Here is a 23824-nt window from a genome sequence, read left to right on the forward strand (position 1 = left end):
TGCACATTGTGACAATTGAAGGACTTTTTAATGCCTCTAAAATGGTAAATTAAACCACAGATTCACAAGGCACCCTTAACATTTCTTTTCTGCTTGTCAGTGACAATCTACAGAAGCCAATTTGCACCACTGAATAAATATTTATAAATATAATTGTGGGTTTGTTCTAGCTATTTGCAACAATTTTATGTCACAATTCTGAGTTTGTGTGACCATTATTACACTCTCACTTATTACACTCTCAAGCAGGGCAGGAATTTCAGGGAGGCCATGGCCGTCGTTGCCCCTCAGTTTGGCTTTGTGCCCCTCAAAAGAATGCCCTGACTGAACCACTTTTTTCTCTGTCTCTTTCTTTTCAAATAGACACCAGTGTCTCTTTCTGGTCAATATGTAGACACCAGTGTCTTTCTTGCCATGTAGACACCAGCGTCTTTTGTTGAGATTCCGAATTCTTACAGTAACTCCCGAGTCACCATCTTTAAACCATGGTGCAGGGCTGATGAGCATGGATCGAATTTTAAATACTATTCATTCTTTTCACTGCAGAATTATGTAACCCTTAAGTTCAAATAATTATTTCAATGGACTAAAATAACGTCTTATTTGTTGGCCTTCCTGCCCTGGCATTTCGCCATTGTGCCCTCAAAAAATGCACAACACCAAAGGCCAAGTGGCCTTGCCCCTAAAATGAAGAAGTTTCAGGCCTGCTCTCAAGAGATAAATTAACACCCTAGATTTAACTTTGATAGTTTCTAGTGTTTTTTTCTTCTTTGATGGGGCACACTGAGTCACACGACAGCTCTGTAATAATCTAATTTCAGAGGACCAAGGAGTGCTCTGTTCGCATCAGGCCGCACAGCCCCCACATGATTCCAATCCTGTTAGGACAGGACTCCGTGACTTTGTTTACAGTAGCTAAAAATTCCTCGCAAACATTTCTCTCTCTCTCTCTGTTGACACTTAGATGCGATGGACAAGCTTGAGTCACTCCACAACAATATATACCCCAATGGTGGTGTGTCAATTGAGGGAATGGGATAGAGTTAGAGGGATAGTATTTGAAGTACTATCCCTTCATTATTGTATTGTACTGTATGTGTGCAACAACTGCCATATGTGACCCCAGTACAGTATATCAGGCAGAAACCTTGTATCTCCAAGTTTCACATGTGTATGTTTTTTAGTAAAGTAATGCCCTGCTTCATCATACAAGACTGTCGCACAAAACTAGTGAAAATAGCAGATCTGGTTTAGTTAGTTTACTTTATTGACACAATTGTATAAATAAACATTGGGTCCAAACAATAATCGAAAACCCATGCAATGCGAGGGGTTGTGTGCTTGTCGATTGGCTATTTTAAATCATTTTTGAAATGAAATACAAAACGAGCAGTTTTGGACATACAAGGTTTCCACCCGACAACGACGATGTGTGTGTGTGTGTGTGTGTGTGTGTGTGTGTGTGTGTGTGTGTGTGTGTGTGTGTGTGTGTGTGCGTGTGCGTGTGCGTGCGTGCATGCGTGTGTTACCTGGCCGACACATTTGTGGTGAAGGAGACGCAGTCCGTGACAAAGGACAGTGGGGTGGTCCCTGTGATGTCCTCCCACTGGGCAGGGGACGTCCCTCCTGCAGGGAGATGCACACCAAAACATGACGTCAATCATGCCCCTTCCTTCCCATGATAATGGGATAGAACCGCTATCCTTTCACCTTCTGTCTTTTGCCTCGCAATGTCTTGTTGTCCCCCCATAGCAAACATGGAGGTCTGCTCTGCCTGCAGGCCGCGGCTATTTGGTTTTCGAGTCGCTCAGTCCATTTAAAGCAGGGGTCTTCAACGTTTTCAGGCCAAGGACGCCTTATTTGAGAGAGAGCTGAAGCAGGGACGCCCGCAACCTTTTCATAGACTCCATATATTTTCATCATTTGACAGCACAATAGTCAGTGTATTTTGGATTCATGTCAATTTGTGTTTTCAGATATTTAACCACTTGAGCCGTCATTACCTAATGAACTTGACCTTTTACTCTGTACTTAGTCTGCTCTTTTTCCCCTCTACACCAAACCTCTTTGACGAAAATAGCCGATCTACAAGCTCACAACGCCTCGCAGCGTGAGACGTTGTGAGCTTGTAGATCTACTATTTTTGGCTACAGTTCTCAGAATATGGACACTAGGGTTCAAGTTGTTAATATAAAAAGGATTGGAAGATTTGGAGGACCCCCTGTAGTAACTCTGAGGACCCCCTAGGGGTCCCAGACCCTCTGTTGAAGACCCCTGATTTAAAGAATGTTAAATGGATTAGAAAAGGTACAGTACGTGATAATATTTGGATCAATGCTCCTGCTAAAAATGTTAAATGGGGGCATCCCTCCTAGGGAGTTTTATGCACTTGATTGAATGTACAGACGGTACAGACCTGCAAATTCCAAAATCCAGCCCCTGTGTTGGGGAGTTAGATAGTTAGATAATCTACACTGGCAAATACAGTAAAATACAGTAAAACAGTTATCATTTACCTACATTCTATAGCAAACTACAATCATTCCACACACACCATCCCCAAACACTGTCAGCCATTCTGAAGTGAAAATGTACTGACGCAAATATCATAATGCTCTGTTTTGTACATTACAGATACACATTTCTCAGTTGAAATGTCCGTTTTTCCGTGACACCTTCAGCTGTTTTATTTTCTTTTCTCTATTACGTAGACCATGGGTCTTCAACAGGGGTCCTCAGAGTTACTGCAGGGTGTCCTCCAAATCTTTTAGTGATTTTATAATAACCACTTGAACCCTAGCGTCCATATTCTGAGAACTTAGAAAGATCTACAAGCTCACAACGCGTAGATCGGCTATTTTTGACAAAGACCTTTGGTGAGGGGAAAAAGAGCAGACTAAATAGTGAAAGGTCAAGTTTATTAAGTATTGACGGTTCAAGTGGTTAAATATCTGAAAACACAAATTGACATGAATCCAAAATACACTGATGATTGTGCTGTCAAACAATGAAACTACATGGAATCTATAGCTTCATCTCTCGCTCAACTAAGGGGTCCTTGGCCTGAAAACTTTGAAGACCCCTGATGTAGACTATTATATATTTTGCTTTACATTTGTAGTAGAAACCATCATTTTGTTCTGTCTGCGGACAGCGCCATAACTCTCCCTTCATTCATTTCCATTGGCAACACTTCTTCTTTGCACAGGATTTTGCACACTTGCTGTCTCTGGTGACACCCGATACCCTGCCGGTTAGATCTGCACTTTATTTGCTTAGGCAGAAGATAATCAAACTTGACTCTGCAAACTGTCTTGTTCTTGCATGATTCACTTTAGCCAGAGCGAATAAAGTGTGACACTGTTGCCACCAAGCATGACAAGAAAACAATGCACATAAATTTGTCGCTACAAAAATATTTGGTATCAATATTTGCTACCGTACATGCAACATAAATAAAACTACATTATTTTATTGGTTAGACTATCCAATAATGATGCTCGCCTGGAGCGGCACAAAGGACAATCTCGCAGCAAAGCCAGATAATAAAAGGGATGCAGACAGATACAGAGATCTCCATATATGGGCACAAAGGGACACAGACAGACGGTTACAACGGGTACAATGGGTATTGCACAACCGCTTTAACAGGGTGGGGCATGCGCTCCCTATTCGCATCGTTCCCGACTTGCATCATTCTTGAGTAAGCCGGTGACCAGTCTAGTAAGCAAAAATGTCCAAAAGGTTTTGAAAATAGCTAAAGCAGCCACCTAAAAGTCGCTGCTTTGAAAAATATATATTGAAAGATTTGCACACATTTTCACGATTTTTCAAAAATAGCAGATCTACAAGCTCGCAGTGCGGCACTCGGTGCCGCGCTGTGAGCTTGTATATCTGCTATTTTTCAATAGTTAAAGCATTCAATAATTGTAGGCCTAAATGGGTTAAATCTGTCTGCTTGCCTGTGATGCTGCAGAGCAAGCGCAGGCAGGGTGCCGCGTCGCCCCGGTGACCAGTAGGGTGGCCCTCCGCCGACCTGGGTGGGACCGGGATGGTCATGGTGATTGGCTTGTGGAACTTCCTCCTCCTGGGCTCCACGGTGACGATGGGGCTGAAGGTGGCTCTGTTGCCGAGCACCGCCCTCACCATCTCATCTGGCACAGGCTGGGCCTGAGAGAGGAGGAGATCAGGACCATGGTGAAGAATGGAGAGAGGGATCATACAGACGGACATACGGACATACACGCAAAGCCAGATGTAGTATCGGTTATCACCGCTCAAAATCAGACTGTATCAGCTCACATCATTAACTTGGCCAGTTAATAGCCATGGCCTGTCTGTGACGTCAGTTATCTAATAGTACTATGTACAGTATGACTGCAAATTTGGGCAAGGTTTCACCCGGAGCAGAGCCTTAAGAGCACAGGTCGGTGTTGCCACAACATTTTGAAGGAATTGAATGGAATCTGAAAAATCTGACTCTGAGATTGTATGCATTTTGGAACAAATCTGTGTGTTTCGCGAAAAAAACGCAAAATAACCAAAAATGTTATACTGTATGACACAAATGCCCGGGGTTCAAATAAAACATTGTACGCCAATTAGTCCAATGGTGCCTGACAATGCACTGTTCTGGGTTCCCACACATTTTTACCAATTCATTTCCAAAACTTTTCCAGAATATTTAACCCAATTTCCAGGACTATACAACAATAATTCAGCTCAATAACAAGTCGCTTACTCCTATGCGCAATGTCCAAAGACAGGTATATATTTTAACTGGGGACCCGGCACCCTGACGAGTACTAAAAGTTGAGGAATTTTGTATTCTATTGTGAAAATAGCAGATCTACATGCTCACAACGCGAGGCGTTGTGAGCATGTAGATCGGCTATTTTCACAATTTCTGCCTCTAATATTTGACAATTTGGCCAATGTTTAATTTGTAATTTCAGAGGTATTAACAAAATCAATAACCAAAGACAATGCATAGCTATTTTTTCCAGGACCTTCCAGGACCCTTGATCAATTCCCAAACTTTTCCAGTACTGGAAAAAAAATTCTAATTTCAAAATATTTCCAGGAATTTCATGACCCTGACTGTTCTGCAGTACCTGCAAGCCTACGCGGATCTTCTTGGTGAGCGCCCCCTGTGGGAAGGAGGCCTGCACCATGGGCACAGTGGTGCTGGACAGTGTTCCTCCATCGGGACCCATGTGGTTAGACTCCTGCTTGATCCGCGACACCACCGCAAAATACTGTGGGAAATCCCTGGTGACAATACGGCAGATTCGCTTCTTCTCCAGATCAGCAGGGCTGTCCAACTCTGGAACACAGAGGTATTTTGAAAGCACATGAGCATATTTGGGGTTTTATGAATTTGCTGGGATGCCGTAAAACAAAAATGTCGTACTTTGGTAACCATGTAAGCCATTTTGACCCTGAGGTAGGGTCTGCAAAAAGGACTCTCTCTCTCAACTTTCCATCCAACTCAATGTCCATGTGCCAATCTGTGGCAAGTTTCCAACCCAATCTGTGGCAAGTTTCATAACTAAGGATCCAAAACGTTATTCTGCTTTCGAAAACGTCAGGATTAACTACCTGCTGAAGACCTTGAAGCCATGGCACAAGCTCCCATCCTGAAGTCAATGTACAGAAACAGGACTGCCAGATTTTATCACATGTGCCACAAATTCTCATCTGGCAGAGCCATTGTCTAATTTTATAGAAGAATGGCAGCTAATAGAAGAAGAAGAAGATTAGAAGAAGATAGAAGAAGATTTAGTGCTGATGATGCCTCTAACATGACAGTACGGTATGTACCCGACTGACTTCTCGTATTAACTGATGAATAATTAGCCAAGTAGAAAATTTAGATGCATCGTAGAAATTAATCGTTAACAGATTAATCGAATCGAATTGTAGTATATATTCACACCTCTGTTCAGCAGGCATCATCTTATCCTACAGGAAAGTGGTCTAGCTCATGTCCACACTGTGATTCAAACTTTTTTATATTGATATCTGATATTGATATCTGATATTGATCTGTCTGAGAGCAATGCACCAAGTCAAATTCCTCATATGTGAATAGGGCTGTCACGATATGACATTTTACATGACGATTAATTGTCACTCAAGTAATTGCGATTAACAATTTAATTGTGTTTTTGTCGTTGTTACAATATACGTTGTTATAATTACATTTCTGTTCGGTTTTTAGGCTTTGGAGTTGCACATGGCAGATATGACACATAACCTAGTATACAAAGAAATTACTGACATATTTGACAACTTTCTACTTAAAAAATAACATTGATAGTGGAAATAGCCGATCTACAAGCTCACAACGTGTTGCGATGCGACGCGTTGTGAGCTTGTAGATCTGCTATTTCCACTATTTCCGAAAATGTTTGTAAATGTATGAACATTTTTCAACATTCACGATTATGACAAAATATTTGCGATTATGTCAAATAATTGCGATTAGACGATTATGTAATAATTGAGACAGGCCTAGTTGAGTCATACTGTGCAATGTGCCTTGTCCATACCTTCATCCATGCCACCGAGCAGGTCGGCCACGTCGTCTGTCCTGGCGTCAGATTGGTGCTCCTTCCACGTGTCGCCGTTCTCGCTCCTCAGCACAATGAGCTCTCTCTCCTTCCCACGCATGGAGCCAAAGTGAGGGATCTCCACAATCACTGGGCTGTAAGGGAACACAAATGAAACGCATTAGGAGGGAGTGGAGTTAAATGACCTGCACCAAAATTACTCAGTTGGTTACTCCCGAGGTAATCACCAGGCATTCTCCGGTGAAGTGCTAATCCTGCATTTTGATTGCATTGGTTGATGCATTGTTGTTATTTCACTTTTAGGATTTTGTTTAATGAAAATGTAATACCAATAATATAGCTATTGTATAATGCAGCTATAATCCTCGCACAGTTGGAACTCACAATGTCAAATCAATCAATCAACCTTAGTTTATCTGGCCACCAAAAAAAACGTTCAAAACATCAGCAAAAAGGAACCAGGGACCTACCCGAGGAACTGGGCCCCAGCGGGCCCCACCTCCACCAGCCGGCTGACCAGCCCCTCTCCCTCCACCATGGGGGGCGGGTAGGCCAGCTTGTGCCTCTTGGCCAGGCGGCAAGTGATCCGCGTGGGCGCCGTGCACTTCCTGGGTGGGATGATGATGCGCATGCCGTTGTGCCGGCTGCCTCGCATGGAGCCGCCGCGGGCGTCCACCATGAAGCTGACCAGGAACCTGCCGCGGGAGGAGGAAAATAAAGTCAACGAGGAGAGAAAATAATGCGAGAGACACGTGAAAGACAAAGAGAGAAGCCATACCACAGATACGAGTGAGGAGGATGAATCCCATGCTGTGATCACCGTACACCAAAAAAAGGTGGGGACAAAACAGAAAATAGAGCGAAATAAAAGAGAGAGAGAGAGAGAGGTTTGGAGGAAAAGAGAAGACGCTTTGAGCTCTGGAACCTGACAGTTCTCACCTCTACCGCCTCAATGTAGGACTCTAAAGTCACTGTTTGAACTCAACTAATTTTCGGGTTCTCGTGAAGTAGAAGAAATTGTGTCGAGGTCTGCAGCCCAAGGTGAGATTTCTGTCAGAGATTCAGTCCCTCTAAAGCAGTGTTCAGTGATCATATATTAAACACCTTCGCAAATGTCTCACCCAAGCTAAGGACTCCATTAGCTGACACAATGAGAGGATGAGTGTTTAATATGTGTCATGTTCCATTCTACAAAATCCAAGTGTGTGGATTGCTGTGTTAATCCCCTGGGATTGGCACAAAGGTGAGAGGGGACTGGGGATGTGGTGGGGGTGTATACATGGCAAAGAAGCATTTATAGCAGTCATTATGAACCCTAATGATTATCACTTTACCAGACCACTCCATCCCTTGTAGTTTGCCAGTAGTTTCACAAATAAAATACACTAAACTGATGACTCATTAAGCCAAGGTGTAATTGAGAGCAAGAAATTGCACAAAGAGGCGGGTGTTGGTTAACTTAATTTCCTAATTGTACATGTTGGACCTATGGGCTTGTATATTGTAAGGAGGCTGTTAGGTGCAATAAGCCTGCATTTCAGAAGCTGTACATACAGTACATTGTGATATCAGTTACTGTAAATCCAGAATGAACATAGAATGTTCTCGTTGTACTTTGTTGTGTTGTGTATACATTTTGTATACATTTTCGTATGGTGCATTTAGGTGAAATTCCTGTAAAGTTTTCAAGATGGAGGACAGATTTAAATGTGCTCTGAGAGAGAGAGAGAGAGAGAGAGACAGAGAGAGACAGAGAGCGAGAGAAAGATGGCACGTCATTGAGAGAAATCCACACGCACATGGACAACGACTACTACTACTTCCACTACTAGCTACTACTGTAGGCAGTGCAAATGGGACACCAGACCACACAGATGCAGGGGTGTCACACCAAATTCTGGGCCCTGGGTACAAGGATTCACTCACATTTTGTGCCTTAACTATTGAAAAACAGCAGATATACATTCTCACAGCGCGGCACCGAGTGCCGCGCTGCGAGCTTGTAGATCTGCTGTTTTTTAAAAATCATGAAAATGAATATTTCAAATCCTTTTTTCTTTTCTTTTTGTTGAAAAACTTATGTTTCTATGTCATTGGTGCTCAAACTCTTTCATGTGAAGGACCCCAAAATTATATGTATTTGGCCACGGACCCCCATCTCAAAATATTTCGTTCCATGGACCCCCCCAGAAGCAAAATTTGAGTCACAAACGTTCGCTTAAAAAGTACACATATTCAAAGATTTTCACGACTTTTCAAAAATAGCAGATCTACAAGCTCGCAGCGTGGCACTCGGTGCCGCGCAATGAGCTTGTATATCTGCTATTTGTCAATAGCTAAAGTATAAAATAATGAAGGCCCCTCCACCTTGGGCCCTAGTAACTCAGTCCCACTTTCACCCCCCCCCCCCCCCCCCCCCTTGTGACGCCCCTGCAAGGATGGCACGAGCACAGAATGAAGAAAGAGAGGGAGAGGGGTGAGAGGGAGGCACAGTGGAGCCGAGTGGACTGGAGGAGAGAGTGACATCACTGCGACATCAAGGAGTGAAACCAGCGGACTCAAGTCATCACCTGGAGTCATACTGAGGGAGCGGGGAGGACAAGCTGCAAAATAAACACATGGGAGACAATGCAGGAGCCATAACCCAAACAATGTAGTCCTAGTATCAATGTTTCATAATCAGTCGGGATCTGTTTTAACAAGACTGGAAAGCCAAAACCTTTAAAATGAAATAAGAAAGTCGAAAAGAATGGGGTGGAGGACTGAGGGAAAAGGAAAACCCAAGGTACACAGGGAAGGAAAAAGATCACACAAAATAATAATGGGTCAAATAAGGAACACAAATAAAAAAAGACGTATCCATGTTTTATTTTAATTTTGTATCAAAATGTCATACAGTATGGTGGCACAAGAAGTATTGCATGATCACCCTTACAAAGACACTAGTGTCCAATTGAAAACTTTATGATGGTTATAATCTAGAAATTCAAACTAGAAATTAGATTGACTTGAGAGCAGAACTTTTGTGTTTTATCAGTTTAACCAAATGAGAGATAGACCTCACATGTACCTCTCATATACAGTATATTAATAATAACAAAGAGGGCGTTGTGTCTGAGGTGCACCATGTGTTATGACTTATTTATATATAAATGTTTTTTTTTACCTCATCTGTTTTTGTGGACCTCATCTGTTGTACTTGTGGTATAATATACTGTATACACTTAACATTTACATACAGTGTTAGAGATTTAGCTTCAGACACAACTTATAAATGAGTGATCAGCAAGTGGTTCGGGATCGTGTTAAAGCACACGTGGACTGGACATACAGGTACTTCTAAGGCTATATTGGTTATTATGTTATCACAGTAAAATCCTCAGTGTTCATTTATAAACGTGTAACATTTGCACACTCTTGGAGTTAAAGCTGCAATCCCTAACGTTTTGTTTGGGAATCAATTTTACCCAATCTTTATGGTAGAGCAGTGGTTCTCAAAGTGGATTTCAGGGACTCTCTAGGTTCCTTTATGGCCCTTACAAGTATGTAACTTTGACAGTGTACAAATGGAACCAAATGGACCCTAATGGGTCCATTTGGTTCCATTTGTACACTGTCAAAGTTAAGGGAAGACTGTCAAATTTGAAAGTTTGAGAAACACTGTGGTAGAGTATGCTACAATACAATATAACTAGCACACGTGTGGCGGTTGGAGGTGGTCTCCCCGAGAGAAAACTCTGTCTTAACTTACCCAGAGTGGACAGGGCTGGACACAGTGTTGTGGCTGTGCTCCATGGTGTCTGGAGTCCAGCTGTAGCGCCTCATGCACTCTGAGCTGTAGTCCCTGGTCACAGCCAGATGCTGGGAGTGGAGGTGACATGATAAAGATAGAGAAAGAAAAGGAGGAAAATGGACAAAAGGGACGATGAAAAGAATGAGAAAATGGAGGAAACAGGTAAGAATGAGTGAATGAATCGTTACTAGGACATAAAAGTGATCTATGACATCAGTCTTTTACTCAACTTTTATTGTGAGATACAACATGAAGACCTGATAATATTTATGGCACATACTGTACTTCCACCCAACGTGGCTGTACACTCACAGATGATATCCTACTAGTCAAATACATATCTGACGCTTATGAAACGGCAGCCTCATAATGAAACATGCACGCTTAAAGATGGACTACTGAAGTGGAGTGTACCCGTATCCTACATGATTATTTATTTATTTGTGAAGAAAAACACAAAACACAGTGTATTATGGGAACTCTTAAAAGTATGGCCTGGGAAAATACGTTGTTTACCATGCAACGACCAGTGGCCGATGAATTATGGCGTGCACCCGAGACTAACAAACAAACAAATATACAAAGACAGAAACCCAGACAGATGGAAGATGGAAGATGAGCCAGTGAGCCGGGTGAATACTGAAGGAAAGAGGAAGTCCTCCATCAACACTGTGTACCTTATTAAGAGGGTCAACCAAGTAGGAAATGTCCTTACAGACACTCTGAAGCTTAAGGGAAAGGAGAGATAGTTGACAATTCACACCAGAGGTACAGTAAAAAGTTATTTCTCTTGTAATGGCATTTCCATCGAGGGACACATACTGTAAACGCTTCCTATGGAATTTTACACTTCATATGAAGGTGGCGTATATTATATGCCAGAAAAACAACAATCCCGATAATATCACAATGTATTTTTGCTTTTTTTGTTGTTTAGTGTTGTTGAGTCTATTTAAAAATGTACAAATGTACCAAACTGGGTAGAATCCTTATTTGTGTAAACATACTTCTATGTAAACCGAAAACCATCATTTTGGAGCCAAAAACATTTGCTTTTTTAGCAACAGGGGTAGTTGAAATATGTGCATATTTCCTCCATCTGCAGTTACAGATCTTGAGGAATGTCTTCATTGAACTTGCGGGTTACACTGCTAATATTGTTTACAATACAAGAGGTTACAGTTCTCCTTTTAGCTAACTGTCCTGAAACCTTCCCAGCAAAACAGGCTTGAGGACAAGCTCTGCAGTGCACAGTGGTTTTCCATGGGAAAGCAACGGAGGCCCTCCCCCTCGGCACTCAGGCTTGAATAAACTCTCAGTGATGTTACACCACTCGCCATCAGCACATTAACAAGAGCAATACTGCCTGCACTGTATGTCCTTGACACAAGACATGTCCCCCTTCCCTCTAAAGCGACCGGCGTTTACCCAGAACCTTGAGAGAGAGAGACTGAACAGAACAGACAGGGGAGGTAGAGAGACCTGGTTTGGGAGAGGAACATTTGAAATATAAATCACGTTAAGAAAGACAGAGACAACGTGAGACCAAACTCAGGAGGAGTGTGAAGGGCAGAGAATAAAAGTGACAGAGATAGAAGAGAATGTCGGAGGGGGCAGGGGTGTCGTACCAAATTCTGGGCCCTGGGTACTTTAACTATTGAAAAATAGCAGATATACAAGCTCACAGCACAGACCGAGCTTGTAGATCTGCTATTTTTTGAAAAAATTGTGAAAGTTTGCAAGTCTTTGAATATTTCAAATCCTTCTAAGGTTTTTTGAAAAACCTATGTTTCTAAGTCAGTGGTGCTCAAACTTTTTCATGTGAAGGACCCCCAAAATGTATTTGGCCACGGACCCCCATCTTAAAATATTCAGTTCCAGGGACCCCCCAGAAGCAAAATTTGAGTTCAAAATGTTTGCTTAAAAAATACATATATTCAAGATTTGCACACAATTTTCACAACTTTTCAAAAATAGCAGATCTACAAGCTCGCAGCGTGTATATCTGCTATTTTTCAATAGCTAAAGTACAAAATAATTAGGGCCACTCCACCTAGTAACTCAGTCCCATCCCCCCCCCCCCCCCCCCCCCTTGTGACACCCCTGAGTAGAGACACAAAGGCGACAAAGTTGATGAAGAAAGACAACAGAAAGGGAGAGGCTCACCGTGTCCTTGGTGGGCGCTAGGATCTCCTCGATCATCATGCTGTCACGGGTGAAGGAGGTCCGGTTGAGGGTGTTAGACCTATCCGAACTGAATGAGCGGAGGCTATATGTTACCACGCAACGCAGGCGGGCGACAACAAGCGAGGGGTGGGAGAACAGAACACAAGAACAAACACAAAAAGCAAAAAGGAATCCATTAACTAACATGCAACCTCCAGGGAACCGATGTAGTTCTTTGATTGGATAGATGCGGAGAGCATCCGAAGGAGCAGAGAGACAGAGAGGTGTTATAGGTGTTGGTTATTCAGAAATTGAAATGAGAGTGAGGTCAGCTTTGTTTATGATAAGTGATAGAGAGAGAGAGAGAAGGGAATAAAGTGGCCGAGGGCAGATCAAGGGAGAACACAGAACAGTTGTTGTGTTACTGTACGGTTTGGGGCGTGTCACGAACGCGGCTGCACTATGGCTCGTCGAAATGATGACGTGAGAGTAGGGGTGGGCGATATGGAAAAATACAATATCACGATATTTTCCCAAGCTGTATCACGATACACGATTTTATCACGATTCTTTTTCACGTTGGTTTTGATGGTTATTTTTCAAGTTACTTGACAAAAACTAGATTATCTGGGTTCCTTTTGGGAGGTCTAAATTGAACTTTACAAGTACCGGTATGTAACTCTGACAGTATACAAATGAAACCAAATGGACCCTTACGGGTCCATTTGGTTTCATTTGTATACTGTCAGAGTTAAGTGGAGACCTTGACATTTTACATTTTGAGAACTACTGATTTAGACCAAAATGCAGGTTTAAATTGAATTCTGCAATGAATCTCTGTATTAATGATTAAACAGGATTTATTACAAGGCTCCCTCAATTGTATCACAATATATACGATACCTCTGAAAAGGCATATCGTGGAGACATTGTATCGTCTCAACCATAATTATCACCATATCGCCCACCCCTACGTGAGAGTGAGAGAGTGAGACTGCAAGTCTTTGTACGCAAATCACACATTCAGTAAGATGAATGGCAATATTAGAACTAAGCTTTGACCAAAATGTCTATGGTCCATCATGTATGTGGGTCCATTTAGGTTTGATCCATAATTGAACAGCTTCAGTTACTAAAGCAGGCCAACATTGATTGTCTGTTCCTCTCTGTCCTGCTGCAGTCTGCTTCATGACGTTGCAGCTGTGGCATCTGCCCGTTTTGTTATAGACTCGCTACCTCTCTCTGAAGCTGAATACAGAACTGCACATTTTCTGTTTTAATCAGTGCAGAACGCCAATTTTTGTGTGAGTGTGTGCACGGCACACACATGCACACTCACCCCCCATTTCTCTTACCTACAGTGCCTCTGTTAACCGACTGTACATTTCGTGCACGATGCACATCATTTTACTTTTTTGTGGAGTCGTGTATCCGAGGATGGACGCGCACGCACGCATGCGTGCGCGTGTGCGGAGGGAGAGAACTAGTGAGCGAGGGGTAGAAAGTGCAAAGCTCAGCGCATTTGAGTGGGCACCCTATTCAGCACAGAGAGAAGCCCTTTATTCAGCACAGCACTGCCTACCCTGCTGTCCAAGTTACCAAGCAACTCTGCACGGCCTGAATGGACCCGGTGGCATGGCAGCGCTCACCCCCGCCTGCCCCTCCGCTGTGTTTGTTCTTCATAGCTTCCTCCTTTTTCTCATTCTATCTATCCTCCTCTCTACCCTCTCTATGCCTCTTTTGCCTTTTCACGCTCCCTCTATTAGCTCTGAAAGATTGTTTTTTTTTCCTCTCAATTCGTTCCTTTCTCTCCCCCTTTTCACCCTCCTCGTTATCAGCTGCTAATTCCGTCATCAAACTTTAAAGTCTATTTCTGCTTCTGAAACCTATTCTGAGCACTGCACTTTTATCCCGGATAATCGCTCAGCCTGGCTTCTCTCCTCAATGTATCACTTTCTCTTTCTTTTCCCTTACGGCTAGAGTTCAATTTTAATCTGCTGTATATTTCCGCAGTGTCTTTTTTTCTTCTTTTTTTTTTGTGCGTGTGTATGTTTGTTTTCACAATGGACTTGATTGAAGTCATATTGTCCTGTTTCCTATGGCTCCCTGCCTCTGTCGCTCGCTCTATCACTCACTCCCTAATTGCTCCCTGTCTTTCTTCTCCCTGCCTCTCACTCTTTGCTGGTCCATTTATTTTACCGTTGATCAATCTGCCAAACCCCTAACCTCCACTCTGTTTGCTGTGCCATACATACACCCAGTTCTACTGTCTCCTATGGAACCGTATAGCTTAGGCTATATTTTTAGGAACATGTCTGCGTGGTCTCAAAGAGATGTTTATGTGAGTCTTTGCATGCGCGTGACTGCTAATTTGTGTGTGTGTGTGTGTGTGTGCGTGCGTGCGTGCGTGCGTGCGTGCGTGCGTGCGTGCGTGCGCGTGGGGGCCGGGGGGTGGAAAGTCTGTCCTTTGTCAAAGTGACCCATGGTTTATGTGGGGTCTTTCTAAGTGGCTGACCAAAATTCACAGGCATTTAAGGCTGTAGAGTTTCCATCTCTGCATATTACTGTGCATAGTCTGTATCTTCTGTAAATTTGGGGAACACTAGGGCCATCTTCAATAACAAAACAGACTCTGCATACCAAGTGCACTACAGCTAGGTGAAGGTGAATTGCTTGTGAATTCACCATTGATCTCTGGAAGTTAATTCACCATTGATCCCTGGAAGTTACATTGTGCGGCACTTCCAAATAATGATACCACAGGGAAGGTGCCACTTCAAACCACACCATACACAAAGGTTAGGGAGGTTAATTAACACAATACAACTTAAAGTGAAGACAAGCCAATAAGCATTTATTGTCTCATTTCCACTGAGACTATTCCTCTATATTGCAAAACCCTGCGTGAAACAAAAAAACGTTTGCAAATATGATGACTCTTGGTCTGAGGGATGAGAAAATGAGGCGATCTGCCGAAGCAGAACATCAACTATCTCCAAATGAAATGTAAGAAAAACAGTCACGCGGATGGCAGAGAAATAACACAGGAGGTTGACATACACAGTACATATTTGCGCACAGGGACATGGCTTGTGGTTGAGGGGTTGCAGGGGGGGTTATGGGTTTAGGGGTCAGGAGGAGGACGTAAACCAACACAGTAAAATCCTCACTGTGAATGTATCCATTTCTAACTCCAAGAGTGTACAAATGTAAACATACTTTGACACTTGCGGGTCTACAGTACTTTGTTACATCTGTACACCCTGAGAGTAAGGATCTTACCGCGAAGGCAGCTACAGGAGAGAGACACCATACAGCACTGTTTCCCAAACAATGGGTCGGGTTGTAATTATATCCCTTTTTGTTTTTGTAAAATATATATATATTGTTTTTAACATTTCCAGACATCTTATATACTTAAGAAGTAGCACAAAAGCAGATCTACAAGCTCACAGTGTGTCACGATGAGCTTGTTGATCGGCTATGTTCACTAGTTTGGGTTACGGGGAGACATCAAATTTCTCTTTTGGGTCTCGAACTAAAACGTTTGGGAACCAATGCCATAAAGGACTAATGTGGCCAACTACTACGACTTAACTACCGTACAACTACTACTCTTTTCTTACCTGATCCTAGGGCTAGAATGAGTGACAGAGAGAGTGCAAAGAAAAGAACAAGAAGAAAGAGAGCAAAATAGAGGACAGTGAAAAGCAAAGCAAGTTTTGAAGACATCAAAGCAAAGAGATGCTTAGAGATGCTGTGGGTTTCTTTTTTTTCTCTCTATATGACATTGATGCTGCGTCTTTGCATGGTTGCACTCCCAGACTAGGCACAGGTGTGTGTGTGTGTGTGTGTGTGTGCGTGCGTGTGCGTGTGTGTGTGTGTGTGTGTGGGTGTGTGTGTGTGTGTGTGTGTGTGTGTGTGTGTGTGTGTGTGTGTGTGTGTGTGTGTGTGTGTGTGTGTGTGTGTGGGTGCGTGCGTGCGTGTTTGAGGCCCAGTCCAACAGCAAACAATGCAATGCCGATGTCATAAACAGAAAGGTAAGGCAAAGAAAAGCAGTTGCTCAGCATCATGCACAGGAAATATCCTCAGTGTTGATTTAACTTTGGTACAATGGACACTTACGGATCCAAATCAAAATGGAGGACCCAGTACATTTTTATACTTTCAGAGATAAATTAACACTGAGGGTTTGACTGTGTATATTCAATGATCAATAAAATATTTCACTGCACTAAACATACATTTAAACAACCTTCTTAGAAAGACAGAAATGTCAGCAATTTCAGTGCACAGACACAAACAGAATTCTTGAAAATGAAATTACTGCAGTACATTAAAATAACATTATACCAACAACAATTATTCGTCTGACAGAATAGGAGAAAAAATATATTAGGAACTAATAAGGCTTCATAACACTCGTTATAAATGGTTATAATTATGTGTAACAAAATATAACAAACTTACTTACTTACATGTGCTGTTCCATTATGACCAGTGCTTATAATGCTTCATAAATCTTGTTATAGGTTGTTATAGGCATAATTATAAACATGTATAAAGAGTGTTATGAACTATGCCAAATATTGTTTTTGGATAAACAACGTTAAACCCAAATACTTCCACATTCCCATGGGCACTATACTAGGCCCCATCCTGTTTTCGCTCTACAGTAAATATCTTATAAACAAACTCTTGTGAGCTTGTAGATGTTATATTTTCACTGAATGTTAGTCCACACACACACACACACACACACACACACACACACACACACACACACACACACACACACACACACACACACACACACAAAGATACTCACAGATAAGCAACTTGTTGATGATAATTATCCATTAAGTCAGCTGCACTACATTTGACCATTGCCCAAGAGCCAGTAACCGCTAAATGGTTTGAAAAGTTACAATTCCTTTCAAAACTGCATTGCATAACCGAGCTGCCCACCCATGGGGCTTCATCAATAACTGGTCTTTGGTGGAAGCTCACTGTGTGTTTGTTTGCTTCTGGTGTTTGCCATGGACTAGCTGCTGCTGCTAGCTGTTTCCTGTCAATGTCACTGGTATTGTTTCCACCCAGCCAAGCATCGCTGTGCATCAGCCAGCTGTCAGAGCCTGCCACAATAACCAGCCCATAATGTGCTCGGGCCGCACAATCCAACATGGGCCCTCTGATGCGCTTTCATTGCAGATTTCCAATTTTCCACTGTGTGGAACAACTATATAGCTAAGCCCACAGCGAACAGCCAAGTACACAGCAAAATCCAGAGTGTTCATTTAACTCTGAGAGTGTACAAATGTGACCAAATGTTGGTACACAGTACACAGTTACAAAAGGATAAATGAACAGAGATGATTTTACTGTATAAGGGCTACAGCTGTCCACATAACAGCCTGCCTGTGTTTGAACAAAAGGCAGAGAACAGTGGCTATAGTCAGAGTTCAACTATTATTACTACTTATTGGGTGTATAACGGGCTGGGGGTCCTGTGTTAACGGGTGGCCAATTTGTAATCTTCTGAGACTTTTTAATTAGGCCACACAAAGTGCTGAATCATTTCGCCAGGTTTAACCATTAAATGGCAACTTCCCAGTGTCTCTGGCTCTCTGCAGGCTATGTGTAATAACTATATGTAAATAAGTAAGTGCCTGCGTGCGTGTGTGTGTGTGTGTGTGTGTGTGTGTGTGTGTGTGTGTGTGTGTGTGTGTGTGTGTGTGTGTCTTTCAATAAATTAGATACAATCAAATCTGAGTCACATGCCATGGTATGACATATTTCAGAACGGTATATAGGCTAGGCCTATGACCAACAGCCACCACAGCAGCTATATCATTGGCAAACACAGATGGTAAAACATCTTCTGTTATTTAAACTCAAATCAGTGTACTGTGAGACAAAAGAACAAAACTCATTAACTCTATGGGCAACAACACAAACCATATTATCATACACACACTGCACATTATTGTAAAGACAGGTTAGTAGACACACTGCACCAAAGAAACATCTGTTGTTTTCACATGAATCAATCATCATCTCATCATCAAAGTGAACAGGGTCCTACCTGGCTGAGCGGGCTCCTATGCTAAAGCCCATATATCCCTCCTGAGGAAGTGAGTCATCTCCCAGTTCTTTGAGGTCCTGGGGCCGCAGGTATTTGTCCGTGTCACCGGTCATTGCATCCTCACCTGGAGGAAGATGGAAAAAAAATCATACAATCCCCACGTTAGCCTACTGTCCGAGGCAATCCAGAGAAAGAGAGGTAGACAGCTAGTGTGCTGTTGGATGCAGCTCTTCAATCAAGAAAAAAACGGGGGGTAAAAGAAGAAAGGCATAAAGAAAAAACACCAACCCGCATTAACCTTCCCTTTATTTGATTATAGGACTCTCAGAGGAGGCCTGGGAGAATTCATTAGCATCAGTCTATCAGAGCAAACCGGCCTGCATTGCTCACTGCAACTTTTCCTTCGTCTATTCGTCTGACCGTGGCATGACAACAACAACATCTAATGAGCTTATACACCGGCGTTGACTGGAATGGCAGAGGTATAACCTATTTATAGAGCCTTAGAAATTATTCAGTGTAGGGAGCAAAACTGCGATCATAGACAGCAGCATCTTTGCTGTATATTAGACCAGCTCCGCTGAAAAAAAACTAAACGCAGTTGCTCTAGCATCTCAACACAGAGGCCAAAGAAAGACAAAATAAATAAATAAATAAACACCACGGGAGCTCAAAGACACTTCAAAGCCAAAACGCTGCACCATCACCGCACCTCGATGATCGGCGGACCGGTGGACTATGACACGCCGATCAATGTAGCCGCCGGAGCGGCGAGAGCGTTTCTCCTTCTCCCTCATGTTGTCCGAAGCCCACTGTGTGTGTGTGTGTGCGTGCGTGCGTGTGTGTGCGTGCGTGCGCGCTGGCTGCAACACTACTTCACTCTCCTCCACGGCTCTCCTTCGCTGCAGCCCCTCCCCCTCGGCGCTGCTACCTCGGATCCTGCTGCCGCAACTCTACGGTGCTCCTCCGATCAGTCCCGACCGGAGACATTGAAACCACCAGTGATGTCGACGCAAACACACACGCGCTGCTACTGCCTCTAATCACTCAAATACAAACATCACGGTCTGAAAACGACATTAAAAGCTCCATACAACCTCCTTCCCGCAACACACGCCACGCCAGTGAGTAAGGATTTTTTTGTTACAGCTGAGCTCAGCTGATGCAGCACCGGGCTACTATAACGTCACTGCAAGCCTCTCTCTCTCTCTCTCTCTCTCTCTCTCTCTCTCTCTCTCTCTCTCTCTCTCTCTCTCTAAAGTCTGGCTCTCTCTCTCCCCATCTTTCACTGTGTGCAGTAGCGTCAGTTCAGCAAAAGCTAAGGTATGACTGGTGTCTTGCAAGACACCAGTCATGTTGCCATACCTTAGCAACAGGCACAATGAAAAGTAGGCTACATGTTATTATTTCCCCCTGTAGCCAAGGTATGGCAGCTGCCTGCCATAGCTTGCCATACCCAAATGACGCCTCTGACTGTGTGTGTCTCTCTCTCCCTCCTCCCTCTCTTTTAGTTCGATTCACAGTGCCCTTTCAAAAAGAACATCACAACAACACTCTTCTCTTCGCTGCCAAAAATAACTTACCTATGCCTAATGCAGCCATGTTGATTAAATGTCCAATTCACTGCAATATACCACAGAATTGTTTATCCCCCCACCCCCAAATCCCCAACAAAAATATATCCGGCCAGTGGCGTGGGTTATTATTTTTATACAGCAGCCCATTCAGTCCGTTGTTGTGTTGATGGAAAAAAAGTTTTCCTCTGTCGACTGTTACCCCCGCGACCCGAGTCCGGATAAGCGGTTGAAGATGGATGGATAGATCGTGGACTGGACGTAGCTCAATTAACCCGCCCACGGACAGACTGTAATAACTGTATCCGCACTTTTGGTGATACGAGTGTACAAAAGAGGACCGAACGCGTGTCTCTGACTCTCTGTCTTCTCCCTTCTGCCGCAAAGTTCCAATTATGCGGACTTTTCGGACGCCTCGCAGCGAAACTGCGCATTGCCGCCCAGAAAAAGTAAAAGTCCAAGCAGCAGCCACCTGACGCTGACTGACGGGGTTAATAATTCCCTGCGTAGGCGGCTCAACGACAGCTCATCCCGTTGGATTTAGAAACGGAGAACTTCTTGCATGGTTGCTCAGTCAGTCAGACGTCCAATAAAACAAACACCAGTTGAAATGGCATCAGCACCGACCGTGCGGCAGACAGGGAGAGGAGGAGGACCGCACTGGACGTGTTTTGTGGCTCTTTGGGTGAACGCAGTAATCTGATAGTCCTGAATGTAAACAAATGCCTCCTCGAAGGCAACAGTCAGACAGGCTAACTAATAACTGGCATGGAGGAGGAGAGAGTGAAGAGTCAAGACTGAGTGTGAGAGAGAGAGAGAGGGACAAAACCCTCGTTGAGGACAGGACAGCCCCTCTCTTGAACCCTCCTCCTGAACTGTTTTCCTCTGTGGGGTGATACAAGGATTGGGAATTTGGCTGCACTTCAACCGGAAAGCTAGTGTGAAATATTATTAGCCTATATATATTTTTTCTTTTTTCTTTTTTTTTTCAAATTCAAAATACATTTTTGGTAGGATACCACAGTCACTATTAATTCGTTGAGTAAATTATTAACAAAATATTTGTATGCATAACGTCTCTTTTTCCAAAGATGTAGCCATGGGCTGTTTCTTAAAAAAAAAGTGGTGAAATACTTGTGATATATTTCATTTTTTAGATCTGATTTCATTTCTACTTGCTGATAAATGAAAAAATAAAATGTATAGTTGCTGTGTTCTTTTACAAATAGTCCCATGGTGCATCATTTACTCTTTTGTAAATTGACTGTCTAAAGTCAGCCACCATAAAACGAGCACCTGTCTGCAATTTGCAACTGAACCTTTTTGTGATATTGTAATGCTAAAAGGTCATTAATGTATTGCAAAAAGTTGATAAAGTATTCAATCAATCATAAAAGCTTATAATTGATACAACAATTATGCAGGTAATTAATCATCGCAATAACTTGCTACCAGCACTAGGGATGAAAACATCATGCACCATTGTAAACAATATCCACTATGTTGTGCTGGGGATTACGCAGACGTACTACACAGCTATTACAAGTACAGTAGAGTAGAACAAGGATTTAAGTCTATATGATGATAGCCTGCCAGGAGACGTGATCTATAGAAGGTGTGTCAAGGTTACACACACATCTTGAAATAGAGTGACCTATCATGATGGGAGGTGTCACAGACCACATGCTCCTTGAGAGCCGCGAAGACCTGAGTTTGAATCCGACTCCACCGTTTCGTCTCGCATGTCTCTCCTCTCTTTGCCCTTGAGTTTCCTGTCTATACTCTCTCCTAACTAAGAAATAACGCATAAAAAATGCAGGAAAAAGTTACATTAAGCGAAGAGAGAGTGACCTGTCACGATTCCTTCCCCTCATCCGCTCTTGTACCGGCAGACTAATGGGATTGGCCTCCAACATTATGGGATTAAAAGACAAGTAGAAACTTCCGTTCCTCACACATGCATGCGTGTAGGCAAACAAAACAAAGAAATACATAGGCATAAGTGAGCGCACAAGCTTGCACTCACTCTTTGACTTGCAGAGACACAAATCTGTGCACGGGTGCGCGTGCACATACATACACGCTCACTTTCACACAAACATACCGTACATACAGGCAAACACCACAACAACTAGCAAATTCAGGCTTGTATGCAACAGCTATCTCAGCCCATTCTTGTGTACTACTATTGGGCATGGTGTTATTGCTCAGTGTTATGAGTGCTGGATATCAATAACACCATGACATGAGTGATCATTGAGTGAGCATTAACACAATATGCTGCACAACACATGAGGCTGAGCAGACACCCTGGCTTATATTGTGTAGCAGCTACCATCATATAATGAACATACAATCACATAGTGCAAAGTCATCCATTCTCCACTGATGTGTGTGTGTGTGTGTGTGTGTGTGTGTGTGTGTGTGTGTGTGTGTGTGTGTGTGTGTGTGTGTGTGTGTGTGTGTAACCTGTTGAGTCTAGCCATATCGCCTGACATAGAAACTCCCAGTGGCGTAAAGTACCAAGTACATTTACTTAAGTACTGTACTTAAGTACAATTTTGAGGTATTTTTACTTTTACTCGAGTACTTTGACTTCTACTCCACTACATCTCAGAGGCAAATATTGTACTTTTCTCTCTCTCTCTCGGTCGCCCTCAGACGAGCTTCCATCGGAGTCTCCAGTCGTTCCGGTTCTCCATACACCCGGCCAGCTCCGAAGAGCTTTCAGCTCCACTACTCCACTACAATTAGGCCAATTTGAAAACTTTAGTTACTAGTTGCTTTGCAGATATAAATTATTATAATATTAAAAACATACATTTACCACTTTAACCCTATTTTATATCTAGGCTATTTGAAGGCTAGTATTTCTACATTGCAGTATTGGTACTTAAGTAAACATTTGTAGTACTTTTTCCACCACTGGAAACTCCACACCTGAGCCCATGGGTCCCCTGAGCAACAGTGCATGAACAAGCTCATCAATTTTACAGGCCTGTCCGCTCCGGTTCCAAAACAAAGGGACGAGGGGCCTGAATTTATCAGCATGTGACCTGTGCCACACAGTATAATCCTCAGTGTTAAACTGTTAATAGAACTCTTACTGTAATAATTACAGGTCAAATTTGACACTCACAGAGTTAAATTAACAGATTTTACTGAAAAATTCAACAGATTGATGATATTTTACATCATTACTTATATTATGTCATTTATTGTTATATTACACATAGTACTATTAACATTTCATTGAATGTATATAAGGCTCTAGAAAATACATTTTCTGTCTGAATTTGAAGTACGATTACTGTGCCTTAGTTTTCCGCATGTCATTATTAAAGGTTGTTGCACACTACTGCGTTTTTTCGGCCGAATATAGGGGCGAATTTCGGAGCACGTAAATAAAGAAATCAACCTCACGTTATGTCACTCATGTTTGCACAATGCCGACCGTTTTGTATTTATTTTCGGACCACTGGGTCCCTTGCTCTCTCTATCTCTTTCTCTCTCCTTGCCCTGAAAAACGCATTTCGCTATGAAAATACGCAGCAGTGTGCAACCAGCTTAATTGTTGTCAAACAGAGTTTGAGCTGTGAGCTCAAGTACTGTAATATGAATATACAGTAGT

General features: G+C 42.8%; 1 protein-coding gene across 1 annotated transcript in view; it reads right to left on the minus strand.

Moving 5' to 3' along the window:
* LOC308297289 (ankyrin-3-like) overlaps window positions 1–23824 on the minus strand; it is a gene marked incomplete at both ends in the record, with an annotated part of 206468 nt that overhangs the window by 38284 nt on the left and 144360 nt on the right. The window contains 11 exons of the mRNA XM_080740702.1: window positions 1530–1626; window positions 3963–4170; window positions 5115–5326; window positions 6555–6709; window positions 7046–7270; window positions 9146–9178; window positions 10327–10436; window positions 11046–11096; window positions 12535–12637; window positions 16161–16172; window positions 18620–18743. Of these exons, the coding sequence (XP_080596828.1) occupies window positions 1530–1626; window positions 3963–4170; window positions 5115–5326; window positions 6555–6709; window positions 7046–7270; window positions 9146–9178; window positions 10327–10436; window positions 11046–11096; window positions 12535–12637; window positions 16161–16172; window positions 18620–18743 (1330 nt within the window). The remainder of the gene's footprint in view (window positions 1–1529; window positions 1627–3962; window positions 4171–5114; window positions 5327–6554; window positions 6710–7045; window positions 7271–9145; window positions 9179–10326; window positions 10437–11045; window positions 11097–12534; window positions 12638–16160; window positions 16173–18619; window positions 18744–23824) is intronic.

The sequence above is a fragment of the Nannobrachium achirus genome (genome assembly GCF_963921795.1).
Source record: "Nannobrachium achirus genome assembly, chromosome: 13".
Lineage (NCBI taxonomy): Eukaryota > Metazoa > Chordata > Actinopteri > Myctophiformes > Myctophidae > Nannobrachium > Nannobrachium achirus.